At 47.7% G+C, this 15445-nt stretch overlaps 1 protein-coding gene across 1 annotated transcript in view; it reads right to left on the minus strand.

The window, feature by feature from the left end:
- Positions 1-445: 445 nt before the first annotated feature.
- Positions 446-15445, minus strand: part of LOC140266915 (pleckstrin homology domain-containing family G member 3-like) — a 35131-nt gene continuing 20131 nt past the window's right edge. The window contains exons 4-18 of the mRNA XM_072362050.1: positions 15062-15162; positions 14920-14989; positions 14787-14833; positions 11144-11294; positions 10764-10895; positions 10262-10444; positions 10081-10173; positions 9687-9773; positions 9244-9277; positions 9051-9143; positions 8933-8965; positions 8732-8742; positions 6124-6213; positions 3633-5106; positions 446-2033 (exon numbers count right to left, since the gene is read on the minus strand). Of these exons, the coding sequence (XP_072218151.1) occupies positions 1195-2033; positions 3633-5106; positions 6124-6213; positions 8732-8742; positions 8933-8965; positions 9051-9143; positions 9244-9277; positions 9687-9773; positions 10081-10173; positions 10262-10444; positions 10764-10895; positions 11144-11294; positions 14787-14833; positions 14920-14989; positions 15062-15162 (3438 nt within the window). The 3' untranslated portion in view covers positions 446-1194. The remainder of the gene's footprint in view (positions 2034-3632; positions 5107-6123; positions 6214-8731; positions 8743-8932; positions 8966-9050; positions 9144-9243; positions 9278-9686; positions 9774-10080; positions 10174-10261; positions 10445-10763; positions 10896-11143; positions 11295-14786; positions 14834-14919; positions 14990-15061; positions 15163-15445) is intronic.

The raw sequence follows: 15445 nt of genomic DNA on the forward strand, positions 1-15445 counted from the left end.
AAACCACGGGACTTGTTTTCATGTGACTGCAGGCTCTGGCTTTAAGACGCTCCTCTCAGAAAATGAGTGAAAAACCACGGACATAAAGAAAAGACGCCGCATCCACCGCTGCTGGCGCTGCCGAGCCGCGGGGCCGCCATCTTGGACCGGTCACCCGCTCCTCTCAGTGGAATCTGTCTGGAATCTGTCTAATCAGTCAGAACTGAACTGAATACAGAACGGATTTTTCACGGGTTTTTTCTCCAAACGTCATACATGTTGGCATGATACCGGACACATGGTATTTTAATTTTCATAGTAGGCTTAACAGGAACAGAATATTCTGGTATGTGATATGTTATGTATGATAGGTAGGCTCCTTTGCAAAAGACACGAAATATTATACGGATACACACATATATAAAAATACTGATATATGATAGAGAAGCAGAAGCAGACCTCTTTGTTTCTTCTCTTTATTTCCATTACTCTGTGTTGTTGGCATCATCATCATCATCATCATCATCACATACAGCACACAGGAATACAGTCATCACACACTGTTGTTCTCGTGTAGTTTTAATGAGATAACTCACATGCACGCACGTGCACGTTTCTATTTACATGAGATCCAGTAAATATGAAGAAGGAAGCAGCCCGACTGTCACAGTGTTCGACTCAGAGAAGAGGACCTGACTTAAACTTATTAAAATGTCCAAAAGGCACAAAATGAAAACACATACATGAATATGTAATAAATAAAACAGCTCCTGATTAACTCTGCTGTGAGGAAACAAACTTTTTCAAATTAATTACCCCCCCCCGCTGAGGCCCCGCCCCCCACACAGGTGTGGGGTGACCTAAAAACCCGAGGATCCACATGAGCACGTTTCCTAGCACAAACCCAGGCTGTGCACGGCGCCACCTTGTGTTTGAGTTCTGGTCTGACTGTGAGGCCTGGTTCTGGTTCTGGTTCTGGTTCTGGTTCTGGTTCTGGACAGGACTGCTGAGCTCAGGTTTAGTGGTTAGTCAACAGACCGGACCGGTCTTAACGTGGAAACCAACCTGTACAAAAAGGTGCCTTTTAACATATTTACACTCCCAACAGATCCGTCTTTCACAGTCTGGGATGAATTATTACGTCACATGATCAGAAAAAGAGGATTTCTCTTATTGATCGCAGAATGTGCCGGACTTTCACTTCTGACCCGATGTTCAGCTGCGGTTCTGGAACTTCTCCCTCAGATTTTTCACTAAGTTCTTCTGGCCGCTCTCCGTCCTCGGTCTTGTTTTCTGGGACTCGTCCTGGTCGGTCCTGTCCGGCTCCGGAGGCCTCGCTTTGGCCTCATCTCTTTGTTTATACTCCTCGGACTCCCGATAGGCCCGGCAGCGGTCGATCACCGCCATGATGGAGATCTTCTCCCGGCTGGTTGGGGAGCGGATCTGGACATAGCTGTCATCGTCGTCCTCTTTGGGTTCTTTGTGTGTCTTTTCAGGCTCTGGAAGCTTCTCCATGACGATGATCTTGTGTTCCGGGTCGTTTGGTCGCGGCGCCTCGGCTGCCACGTAGTAACCGCCGTAGCAACCGCCGTAGTCTCCGTGAGCGGCCTGCTCCTGGAGCCTCTGCAGATCAGACAACTGAGCGCCGCTCAGTCGAGGGTCCAGAGAGTTGGCTCTAAGGAGCCGTTTGCTGCAATCGTCCTGACCGGAGGCCGGGCCGCCGGGAGCGTTGGATGGAGCAGCCGCGCCGGAGGCTCCGTCAGCCAGGAGGTGGGAGGAGCCACTGGAGTGCCTCCTCAGGCCGCCGTCGAACTCCTGCTCCGGGATGGAGCAGCTCCGGCTCACCGGGCTCTTCTGGGAGCCGCTGCCGTCCGAGTACTTGGAGCGGAGTTCACGGACGTCGGGCCAGTTGAAACCCTCAGTGTGAGTGGGGGGGCTGAGGGGGCTGCGAGTGGGGGGGCGGCTGGCGCCGGGAGACCAGACCTGGTCCACAGGAGTCAGAGGCAGAGAGGCGGCCTGGTCCAGAACCAGCGGCAGAGTCAGGCTTGGTTTACCTGCAGAGGATGGAACAAACGTCAGTTTAACTCCTCAGACTCATTCATTCAGTCACAAAGCAGCCAATTAGGAATTTAAACAAACTGGATTCATCTGGAACCAGTGAAAACCTCAGTTCTCTTTGGAGTCCTGCAGCTCAGACAGACTGAACTCTGAATGATGTTTCAGGAAGCTGGACTTTCTTTTATGGTTTCTCACAGTTTAGCTTTAGGATTATTTAGATGTTTTTACAGAATGTTCAGGTTAGAGAGCAGTAATTGTTCTTATATTCACAAATTCTCCTCTCTTGTACAGTTTATACGTCAAAATGTAGGTATTTTGGTCCTCTTTCACCCAGTGTGACTGGGTGGGTCACAGTTTTCTTCCAAATCATCCCAAAATGCACCCGCCCAAACTCCAATCCACTCCCAGTTTTCTCTTCATATCTGGAGCTGAAGGGTCTCTAAAACCTGCCATAAAAACTATATAAAACACAGTAGATAAAAGAAAATACATCTGTGTCCACAACCAGATTCTGCTCCTCAGTTTAAGAATCCATACAGTTTTCACACAGCGAGTGTTTGCTTGAGGCTCTGTTTCCGTCTGTCTGCTCAGCAGCTGCTACCCCCCCCCCCCCCCTCCATGAAAAAAGCCTGCGATATTTAGGGAAATTATTATGTAGGTAATCAAGTTTTATATCGACTATTCCATGGATTAATCGAGGAAAATATGATCCTGATGATCTTCCTTCTCTGGACGCTCCACTTGTTGGTTACCAAAGACTAATCCGCTCCCTGGAGCCGACGCCCACAACAGTTATGAAAGCCTTCAAACCCTTCAACAAACAGAATTAACTCTTCCCTTTCATCTGGTACAGCACCCCCCAGCTTTAAAATCGCCTCCATCATTCCCACCCTCAGGAAGCCTGATTTGGACCCTCACATTCCAGCTCCATCAATACCAGCCATGAGCTCTGCAAACCCCTACAGCTCCTACACCACGCCTAAGACGATCCAAACTCTGTTCATGTGTCGTCCCACGATGGTGGAATGACCTACCGAGCGCTACCAGAACAGGGGCGTCCCTGTCTATCTTCAAGAAGCTCCTGAAAACCCAGCTCTTCAGAGAGCATCTCCTATCCCAGCACTTACCTTGTACTTCCCTACCCCCTCTATCTCTGCACTTTATCTTTCTGCTCTTCCTTCTATGCCTGCACCCTATCTCTACTCTGTCCCCTCTGACAGAGTCCGACTCCTGGGTTCCTTCTATGGAGCTTATTGTTAGCTTTTTATAAAGCTGTTATATCTTCATTTGTAAGTCGCTTTGGATAAAAGCGTCTGATAAATACAGAAACATGAACATAGACGCTTTAAAATCTGCCGGTAAGACCTTAAAACAATTAGTTGTTTAGCTGTTCATTCGACACTTATACAGCAACCTTGGGTTCTCTGAAAGGCGCTACATGAACTCAAGTTATTACCATCATTGTTATGATGGTGTGCTTGTGCTAGCGGGGTAGTTCTGGTGAGATTTCAACAGAAATTAGCCAATATTTGTCCAAGACAATAAACAGAAGTTGTTTTTTGGAGAAAGGTCGGGACAGAATGGAAAAGTCTTACCTGAAGTCTCCTTCTCCTCCACCACACAGGCCAAACTCTTCTTGCCAATCAGGAGGCCCTGACTTCGCTGTCGGACCACAGGTTTGGTGGTTTTGATCCGCTGGCTGTACTGACGGGCCAGATGGAGGACTTTGCTCTTGGCCATGTCCACATCATCCAGCTGGTCTGAGTCCTCACTGGGTCTCCCCCCCCCTGCCTCCGCCCTCAGCTGGGCTACTCGAGGAACCGTGGCTCTGAGGACCACGGCCTCCTCCCCGAACACCCTCCGGGCATTCCTCAGGCTTCCTGTTTGGTTCACCGGTTTGGTTTGGTCTTTGGCCCTGAGGGGCGAAGGACTCCAAGTTTCTTCTGCGATGGTGCTGAGATCAGATACTTCACTCTCTGGGCAACGGGTCTTGGTTGGGTTAGAGACACTGGGGGGTCTCAGAGCCTCTCTGGATGGATCGCTGACTTCACTCTGGGATCTGCTGATTTGTTGCTCCATCGCCTTCCAGACCTTAATCATTTCAGATGAAGGTCTGAACTCCTCATCCTCAGACAGATTATCATGCGCACTTTGGGACCCGAACCAGTGGTGTTCACCTGAATCTGTGCTGAACTGATCAGACTTCAGAGAGTCCAAGGAGTGGCTGGACACCAAGTTACCCCCGGTCTCTGTAGACAGAGCTGAATCCGCTGAGGGGGCATCCAGACTGGGGGACGTGGGCAAGCCTGGTTGGCTTGTCTGGACCGGGTCATCCTTCGGGATGCTGTCGAATCGGCTGACTGAGCTCCTGACCAGCCCAGTCGGGATGTACGTCAGACTCTCCCTGCGCTGGAGGTTGAAGGTGGTGTCCTGATTCCCAGCGTTCTCGTAGTAACTCTTAATTTTCCCGATGAGCAGCTGGTCCTGCTTCGACAGGGTGGAGTCCCGCCTCCGCCGGATACTTCGGTCTGGATCAAAGATGCTGTCGTCCCGAGAAGACAGCAGAGTTAAGTCTGTCCCAGTGAAGGTCTCAGGAGGTTCTGAGGAGACGCTGTTGAGCTGCGGAGCTCGGTCAGCTGACTCGGCGCCGAGGCTGAGGCTGCTGCCGGTCCTACTGGGTAACCGGGGCGAAGGACAGCCGAGGGAACGGGCGTCGTCCTGAGCCACGCTGCCTCGTTTGATGCTGTTGGTGAAGTGCTGAGCGATGGCGCTGGCCTGGTCCAGGACAGAGGACGGGAGGATGCTGGGAGACTTGCACTCCTTCCCTGCTGCTACCCGCTCATCTTCCTCTTCCTCTGAGGATTCCCCACTGCTCAGCGTCTTTGCATCTGAATCAGGGGTGGCAGAGGTCGGTTCCTCCACAGGCTCTGGATCTTCATCCGGTTTCAGATCCTCTGACTTCGGTGGAGATGCAGGGATCCCAGAAGGACCCAGATCAGAGCTCAGTTCTGGTTCAGGATCCTCTGTCTGTTCTGATGTGTTCTCTTGTGGCTGCTTATCTGCAGAGTTCTAAAAAAATACAAGAATTAGAGACGAAAAACACCAAAGAGCCAAAACATGAACAGCTGCTTCTGGTCCACAGAGGCCTGGACCAGAAACAAACTTGTTGTACAGAACTGATCCAAAGTCCTGATCAGCCCTCATTTCTTTACATGTTTCCATAAAAACAGGAAACAGCTGCAGTTAAACATGATCAAATATGAACATAAACACAGAATCTGAGGCAGAAACAACAAGATGATCCCACACTGCTTCAATAATGTTGAGGTCCGGGCTCTGGGGAGGATTCATCCCTCCATAAGACCTGTTGCCACTGATTTTCAGTCCACTTCTTGTGTCATTTGGCACAGCTCAGCCTTTTCTCCCTGTTTCCCTTCCTTAAGAACGGCTTCTTGACAGCCACCCTTCCATGGAGACCATTTCTGATGAGGCTTGGGCCAACAGTAGATGGATCAGCTGAAGGTCCAGATGCATCTCTCAGGTCCTGTCAGGTCACAGCTGGATTTTTTCCTCTTTCTTAAGGACATCACTTTCAGATCCTGTTCATCTGCTGGAGATAGTTTTTTAGGCCTGACACTTCTTCTTTTGTCCTCCACTTGTCCAGTTTCCTCAAATGTTTTAAGGACACACTGCACACCATGCTGAGATATGCCAAGTTTTCAGCTAATAGCTCTTTGGGAATCACCTTGTTGCTGCAGAAATCCTATTTTCTGTCTGTCAAACTGTGTTTTCTTTGCTGTTTTTCATAGATGCAGCTAAAGAAATGGGAACAAATGATGTGTCTTTGTGACAAAGTGCCTAAAGATCCAGTTTAAAACGTCTTCTTTGCTAAGTTGTCTGTTCTGTGTCGACACAAAACTGGTTCAGGACTCTGGATCAGGACTCTGGATCAGGACTCTGGATCAGGACTCTGGTTCAGGACTCTGGGTCAGGACTCTGGGTCTGGACTCTGGGTCTGGACTCTGGTTCAGGACTCTGGGTCTGGACTTCAGATCATTAAACATGGTCCAAAGAGGTATTGTTAACCTGTTCAGGTGTTGATTCTGTTCCACCGGACTCTTCTTCAGAAAGACATCCATTTTCTTTGTTTGTGGAGATGCCTCCTCTCTCTGCCTCCTTCAATAAGTAGAACAACAATATGTTATGTGTATATATATATATAATAAACTATGTTGCTCTCTGTAAAACTGTTAATGCATTAAAGGGTCATTTCATTCAAAGAACTTTCAAAGACTCTAAGTCCTGTTTTTTCTGGACAGCGTCTTTGCAAAGATTCTACTGAGTGAACTGGCCCTTTAATACAGACATGAACAAGAGTTCAGTGATGATCGATGATCAGCCACACAGAACAAGCCAAAAATAATGCAACAAAAAGCTAAAAGGCAGCAGCAGCAGCAGCAAACTTCTGGTTCAAACCCAACCTGCAAACACTCAGCAGCAGAGCAACAGATCAAAGCCTCAAAAACAATGCAGAAAGTCTTTTTGATCCATTCAAGAAACAGTTTTTGTTTGGCTTATCCAGACTCGGTGTTTCCTCTGTGAGTCCAGTGCAGAGGTTAGCCTAGCTTAGCACAAAGATCAATAACCAGATCAATAACCAGTAAAACCTCAGAGGCTCCAGGACCTCACCCTGAGGAACTCCACATGTACGCTAACCAGGAAGCCACCAGTCAGAGACGCTGTGTGAGGTCAGAGCGGATAGTTAAACCTCAATGAGTTTCTGTCTTCTTTAGAGCAGAATGTTACCGAAGGCTGGCGGTGTTCTGGTTCTGGTCTTTGTGCTGAGCTAACCGACCCGCCTAAAGCCACCGGAACCTGGAGTGGACTCCACTGTCGTTTTAGCCTTTTAGCCTTTTAGCCTTTTAGCCGCTTTCCTCATGGACACAAGTCTTTTTTATCTGTTGTGATTTCCTGGGACAGAATTCATGTGTAACTGTGGGGGTCATAATAACATTATGGGGGGGTCTGTCCCAAACATTATGGGGTCTGTTCCAAACATTATGGGGTCTGTTCCAAACATTATTGGGTCTGTTCCAAACATTATGGGGGGGGGGGTCTGTTCCAAACATTATGGGGGGGGGGGGGTCTGTCCCAAACATTATGGGGGGGTCTGTTTCAAACATTATGGGGGTCTGTTCCAAACATTATTGGGGGGGACTGTTCCAAACATTATGGGGGGGACTGTTCCAAACATTATTGGGGGGTCTATTCCAAACATTATGGGGGGGGTCTGTTCCAAACATTATTGGGGACTGTTCCAAACATTATTGGGTCTGTTCCAAACATTATTGGGTCTGTTCCAAACATTATGGGGGGGGGGGTCTGTTCCAAACATTATGGGGGGGGGGGGGGTCTGTCCCAAACATTATGGGGGGGTCTGTTTCAAACATTATGGGGGTCTGTCCCAAACATTATTGGGGGGTCTGTTCCAAACATTATTGGGGGGGACTGTTCCAAACATTATGGGGGGGACTGTTCCAAACATTATTGGGGGGTCTATTCCAAACATTATGGGGGGGGTCTGTTCCAAACATTATTGGGGACTGTTCCAAACATTATGGGGGGGGTCTGTTCCAAACATTATTGGGGACTGTTCCAAACATTATGGGGGGGGGACTGTTCCAAACATTATGGGGGGGTCAGTTCCAAACATTATGGGGACTGTTCCAAACATTATGGGGGGGTCTGTTCCAAACATTATGGGGGGGTCAGTTCCAAACATTATTGGGGGGGTCTGTTCCAAACATTATTGGGGGGGACTGTTCCAAACATTATTGGGGGGGACTGTTCCAAACATTATGGGGGGGGACTGTTCCAAACATTATTGGGGGGTCTGTTCCAAACATTATTGGGGACTGTTCCAAACATTATGGGGGGGGTCTGTTCCAAACATTATTGGGGACTGTTCCAAACATTATGGGGGGGGGACTGTTCCAAACATTATGGGGGGGTCAGTTCAACCTGGAGATGATCTCAGTGACGACAGAAAACATAAGAACTTGATTCTGCCCCATGAATCCAACACTGCTGGGATGTTTGTGTCTATGGAGGAATTTGGCATCTTTAGCCGTGGTCACGAGGCCGTCTGCTGAGCCCGACATGCTGCTGTTAGTCCTGCACACAAAGCCCCGCAGCAGTTACTGTAAGCTCCACGGCAGCTGCTGTTTTCCATTTAGCATGTTAGGCGTGGAGCGTGGCGATGAAGCCGAACGCCTCACCATCCCCGCAGAGGAAAGGAAGACCGTGTACTGCCAGCAGGAGATGGCGGCCAGCACGGAGGTGGCAAAGTCTTCTACCTGCTCGTCCTCCAGCAGAAACTCGTTCAACGGCCCCGCCTCTTCCTCCTCCTCTACTTCACTGCACACCAGGTGCTCCAGCGAGTCCTTCCTGCCGCAGAGCTCCTCCTCTTCTTCCTCCTCGTGGACGGGGCTGTCGGATCCCAGTGTGCTGCTGCTGACGGCGGGCTGCAGCGAGCGCTGGTCGCCCTGTGACACGCCCTCGCTGTTCGAGTGCTGTGGGGCGTCACACACTGCTCATCCTGCTGCTCTACGACTAACATGCTGCTGCTCAACCACACACCTGACTGTTCATGATCAGAGCCACGAAACATCGAAGCGCAACCAGTTTTTCTTACCTGTAGAGGCGCTGAGAGTCCAGCAGCAGAGGAAGAGCAGCGGCCGACGTGATTGGACAAACACAGACAGCAAGTTAAAAACAGAGCAAACACAGAAGATCAATAAAAGAGTTCTGATGTTGACAGAAGGAGCAGCTGAGTGAGCTCAGGGTTCAGAGTCCAGTTCACAGATAGAAACCACTCTACAGGACAACCTTTTACCTTTGCTGCTCCTCAGGATTTGTTTGGTTGGTTCTGCAGAGCAAACGCAATCAAACAGTTAGATTCATGAAAATCAGTGGGATCAATAACCAATAATCAGGTTAAAGACAGAGATTACCCGACTGTCTGCGGCCCTGACGAGCGTCCCGGGGAAACTCTTCAGACAGAGCTTTCTTCAGACGCTCGGGACTGTAACGATACCGGGGGGGGTCTGCAGGAAGACAACGCCAACAGAGTCACAATGTACTTCTGAACAACAACAACAACAACAACAACAACAACAAGAAAAACAAGAAACAACTTTTACTCACAAATAGAATCCATCTCCAGGATGGCCTCTTTGGCCTGAAACACACAAACAGAAGCTTCTTCCAGATCGATTTAATGAACCCCAGTATGGACTGGTCTACAGACCGGTCCACAGACTGGTCTACAGACTGGTCTACAGACAGACTGGTGTATAGACTGGTGTATAGACTGGTGTATAGACTGGTGTATAGACTGGTGTATAGACTGGTGTATAGACTGGTGTATAGACTGGTGTATAGACTGGTGTATAGACTGGTCTACAGACTGGTCCACAGACTGGTCCACAGACCGGTCCACAGACCGGTCTACAGACCGGTGTACAGACTGGTCCACAGACTGGTCTACAGACTGGTGTATAGACCGGTGTACAGACCGGTGTACAGACCGGTGTACAGACTGGTCTACAGACAGACTGGTGTATGCACTTGTGTCAGTGGTCTCTGACCTTCTGTGGGATGACGGCCTGGTGATTTTCCAGAATGATGCGTTTGATGTGATGCGCCCACAGCTTCTTTTCTTCCACCGTCTTCGCCTGAAACACAAAATGATGGATCCATTAACTGATGTCTATGATTAGATCCACAGATCACCATGAAAGTTACAGGACTTCTCACAGTTCAGGCTGAAGTTTAACTTATTTAACTTCATCAACTTATTTAACTTAGATGCTGAGAAAACCGACCTTTTACACATCCTGGGAAACATGGAGGAAGGGAGTTTATGTGCACAGAGGCAGAAATAAATGTGTTCAGACCGACTGAAGAGCTTTTATAGAAAATCTACTCCTGACATCATCACTTGGAGCCAAGTGGAGCGTGGGCAGGTGTGGCTCAACTCACCTGGACGGTGTGAGGCTGTTTGGGTTGTTTGTAGTGCGTGACGCTGAAGCTCAGAGAGTCTTTGGCGCTCTCGATCAGCATCAGAGTGGAGCACTGAAAACACAGAAGAAGCATCAGCACCACAGCTGCTGGTTACACCGCTTTGTTTGTTTGTTTGTTTGTTTGTTTGTTTGTTGCTCACAGAGATGTGCGTCTTGTAGACGTAGTGCTCTCCACGCCGCTTGGTGATCAGCAGCATGCGGTCGAACAGGAAGAGCGTCCTCTCGTTTTTTGCCCGACGAACCTTGAAGGTTCCCTCCAGAACCAGTTCCCCGTAGGTGGTGAGGTCTGGACCTTTCCAGTTGAGCAGCAACGACTGGACCTCCTGAGGAGACAAAGATTCAGACTCTTATCAGCTGCTGGATTTCATGTGGCTGATAATCTGAACCCCCCTACAAACTCTACAGGTGTGTTCCAGGTGTCATTTGGTTAATAAAAACTCTTCTGGTTACATCAGGTTGTTACCTTGCCAAGAACACTTTGAAGGAACATTTTATGAGCTGGAAGACTGATGAAGATGAGCTACTGCTGCTGCTTTAACCGTGACTGGTAATGATGATGTCACTGAAAGAGCTTTACTTTAAAGATATTACATCATCTGGAGCTCACAGATGTATACATAAAGGCAGTGTGCTGCAAGTGACCTGCAGTCTGACGGCATGCTCGTGTTTCCTCTTCATGTCGTTGATGTACCAGGCCACACCAGTCATGGTGTAGATGGCCTCCTCCACCACCTCATAACCCTCCTCCTCCGGGTCAAAGTGCTTTGCAATCTCCTGAACAACAGCAACACAAAGCATTGAAGCAGTGAAAACGTGATGTCACACATCAGAAAACTGACTCATCTTTGGCAGGAACATGAACTGTGGACAGGTGGTTAGTTTGTCTGATCTTTCTGTTTCTTCTTCTTCATCAGAGGAAAGAACAAAATAAGAGGAAACCTGCCCACTGAGATCAACTAAAGTTGATCTTATCTTTTTAATGTGTGACAGCTCTGAGGAAATGACATCAGGTGAGTTGGTACCTGAAGCAGCAGGTGGTATTTGAGAATCCTCTGAACAGGTTTGAGCAGGTATGAACCCAGAGGCAGTGAGCGCTTCATCGATGCCTGACGTTCCCGGAAAAACTTCGCCAGAGATTTATTTCTCATGCACTCTGTCAGCGCCGCCACCGAGCTGCAACAAGGTATGCACAGGTATGAGAGGGAATACTGGTGTAAACAGGTGTCAAAACAGGTAATATGAGCAAGAGATGGGTGTGACTATTAAACAAACAGGTGGTAAAAGGTTAACATAGGACAAAGTTGTTGTGAAAAAGTGGAAAACAGATAAAATAAAGGTGTGGACAGGTGGATAACTGGTGTGAAAAGGTGGAAAACAGGTGTGAACAGGTGGAAAACAGGTGTGAACAGGTGGATAACAGGTGTGAACAGGTGGATAACAGGTGTGAACAGGTGGTTAACAGGTGTGAACAGGTGGGTAACAGGTGCGAACAGGTGGATAACAGGTGTGAACAGGTGGATAACAGGTGTGAAAAGGTGGAAAACAGGTGTGAACAGATGGATAACAGGTGTGAACAGGTGGATAACAGGTGTGAACAGGTGGAAAACAGATGGAAAACAGGTGGATAACAGGTGCGAACAGGTGGAAAACAGGTGCGAACAGGTGGATAACAGGTGCGAACAGGTGGATAACAGGTGTGAACAGGTGGATAACAGGTGTGAAAAGGTGGAAAACAGGTGTGAACAGGTGGATAACAGGTGTGAAAAGGTGGAAAACAGGTGTGAACAGGTGGATAACAGGTGTGAAAAGGTGGATAACAGGTGTGAACAAATGGAAAACAGGTGTGAACAGGTGGATAACAGGTGTGAACAGATGGATAAAAGGTGTGAACAAATAGAAAACAGGTGTGAACAAATGGATAACAGGTGTGAACAGGTGGATAACAGGTGTGGACAGGTGGATAACAGGTGTGAATAGGTGGATAACAGGTGTGAACAGGTGGATAACAGGTGTGAACAAATAGAAAACAGGTGTGAACAGGTGGATAACAGGTGTGAACAGGTGGATAAAAGGTGTGAACAAATGGAAAACAGGTGTGAACAGGTGGATAACAGGTGTGAACGGGTGGATAACAGGTGTGAACAAATAGAAAACAGTTGTGAAAAGGTGGATAACAGGTGTGAACAGATGGATAACAGGTGTGAACAAGTGGATAACAGGTGTGAACAGGTGGATAACAGGTGTGAACAAATAGAAAACAGGTGTGAACAGGTGGATAACAGGTGTGAACAAATGGAAAACAGGTGTGAACAGGTTGATAACAGGTGTGAACAAGTGGATAACAGGTGTGAACAGGTGGATAACAGGTGTGAACAAATGGAAAACAGGTGTGAACAGGTGGATAACAGGTGTGAACAAATAGAAAACAGGTGTGAACAGATGGATAACAGGTGTGAACAGGTGGATAACAGGTGTGAACAAATGGATAACAGGTGTGAACAGGTGGATAACAGGTGTGAACAGATGGATAACAGGTGTGAACAGGTGGATAACAGGTGTGAACAAGTGGATAACAGGTGTGGACAGGTGGATAACAGGTGTGAACAAATAGAAAACAGGTGTGAACAGGTGGATAACAGGTGTGAACAGGTGGATAACAGGTGTGAACAAATAGAAAACAGGTGTGCACAGGTGGATAACAGGTGTGAACAGATGGATAACAGGTGTGAACAGATGGATAACAGGTGTGAACAGGTGGATAACAGGTGCGAACAGGTGGATAACAGGTGTGAACAGATGGATAACAGGTGTGAACAGGTGGATAACAGGTGCGAACAGGTGGATAACAAGTGTGAACAAATGGAAAACAGGTGTGAACAGGTGGATAACAGGTGTGAAGAGGTGGATAACAGGTGTGAACAAATGGATAACAGGTGTGAACAGGTGGATAACAGGTGTGGACAGGTGGATAACAGGTGTGAATAGGTGGATAACAGGTGTGAACAGGTGGATAACAGGTGTGAACAAATAGAAAACAGGTGTGAACAGGTGGATAACAGGTGTGAACAGGTGGATAAAAGGTGTGAACAAATGGAAAACAGGTGTGAACAGGTGGATAACAGGTGTGAACGGGTGGATAACAGGTGTGAACAAATAGAAAACAGTTGTGAAAAGGTGGATAACAGGTGTGAACAGATGGATAACAGGTGTGAACAAGTGGATAACAGGTGTGAACAGGTGGATAACAGGTGTGAACAAATAGAAAACAGGTGTGAACAGGTGTGAACAAATGGAAAACAGGTGTGAACAGGTGGATAACAGGTGTGAACAAGTGGATAACAGGTGTGAACAGGTGGATAACAGGTGTGAACAAGTGAATAACAGATGTGAACAGGTGGATAACAGGTGTGAACAAATGGAAAACAGGTGTGAACAGGTGGATAACAGATGTGAACAGATGGATAACAGGTGTGAACAAGTGGATAACAGGTGCGAACCGGTGGAAAACAGGTGTGAACAAATAGAAAACAGGTGTGAACAAATGGATAACAGGTGCGAACAGGTGGATTACAGGTGTGAACAAATGGATAACAGGTGTGAACAGGTGGATTACAGGTGTGAAAAGGTGGGAAACAGGTGTGAACAAATGGATAACAGGTGCGAACAGGTGGATAACAGGTGTGAACAGGTGGATTACAGGTGTGAACAGGTGGATAACAGGTGTGAACAAATGGATAACAGGTGCGAACAGGTGGATAACAGATGTGAACAGGTGGATTACAGGTGTGAACAGGTGGATAACAGGTGCGAACAGGTGGATAACAGGTGTGAACAAGTGGATAACAGGTGTGAACAGGTGGATTACAGGTGTGAAAAGGTGGGAAACAGGTGTGAACAAATGGATAACAGGTGCGAACAGGTGGATAACAGGTGTGAACAGGTGGATAACAGGTGTGAACAAATGGAAAACAGGTGTGAACAGGTGGATAACAGGTGTGAACAAGTGGATAACAGGTGTGAACAAGTGGATAACAGGTGTGAACAGGTGGATAACAGGTGTGAACAGGTGGAAAACAGGTGTGAACAGGTGGATAACAGGTGTGAACAAATGGAAAACAGGTGTGAACAGGTGGATAACAGGTGTGAACAAATGGATAACAGGTGCGAACAGGTGGATAACAGGTGCGAACAGGTGGATAACAGGTGTGAACAAGTGGATAACAGGTGTGAACAGGTGGATAACAGGTGTGAACAGGTGGATAACAGGTGTGAACAGGTGGAAAACAGGTGTGAACAGGTGGATAACAGGTGTGAACAAATGGAAAACAGGTGTGAACAGGTGGATAACAGGTGTGAACGGGTGGATAACAGGTGTGAACAAATGGATAACAGGTGCGAACAGGTGGATAACAGGTGTGAACAGGTGTGAACAAATGGAAAACAGGTGTGGACAGGTGGATAACAGGTGTGAACAGGTGTGAACAAATGGAAAACAGGTGTGGACAGGTGGATAACAGGTGTGAACAAATAGAAAACAGGTGTGAACAGGTGGATAACAGGTGTGAACAGGTGGATAACAGGTGTGAACAGGTAACAGGTGCTTTTCTGAGATGTTATAACCAGAATGAATCAAACATGGTGGATCAGCAGCCTGTCAGCACTCACTTTGGGTAGTTAGTGCAGTACTGCGTGTAGATCTCAAAGTATTCACTCTGAAACAAAATAACATTTTCACACTTTGACCAGAGACACTTTGATCTAAATAATTCTTGATGACATCATTAAAGTTCCCTGTCACCTTCATGACGAAGCACCTGGCGACAGCGACGGGGTCGTTGTCACACATGTCGAGATCCTGCAGCAGCTCGCTGTGAACAGGAAACACATCACCGTGAAAAACAAACCTCCTCAAAAGGCTGAGGAAAGCTGTTGTTTCTCACCTGTTGAACTCGTAGATGTCCTCGATGTTTCCAAAGAGAGCACAGACCTGCTCAGGACGGATCGACAGATCAGCCTGATCAATGATGTGAGACAGATAATCCTGCAGGACCAAGGACAGACAGGACACTGAAAATGACTTCACAATTTATACATTTCTGTTGAAGGGTCAAGGTTTCTGGTTCTGGGTTATGGTCTCAAGTCAGACCAAGTCCTCAAAGTCTGACCCTAGTCCTCCAAGTCTGACCCTAGTCCTCTAAGTCTAACCTGAGTCCTCTAAGTCTGACCCGAGTCCTTTAAGTCCGACCCTAGTCCTCTAGTCTGACCCGAGTCCTTTAAGTCCGACCCTAGTCCTCTAAGTCTGACCTGAGTCCTCTAAGTCCGAC

Source organism: Leuresthes tenuis, unplaced genomic scaffold (genome assembly GCF_036924035.1).
Source record: "Leuresthes tenuis unplaced genomic scaffold, fLeuTen1.0.hap1 SCAF_13, whole genome shotgun sequence".
Taxonomy (NCBI): domain Eukaryota; kingdom Metazoa; phylum Chordata; class Actinopteri; order Atheriniformes; family Atherinopsidae; genus Leuresthes; species Leuresthes tenuis.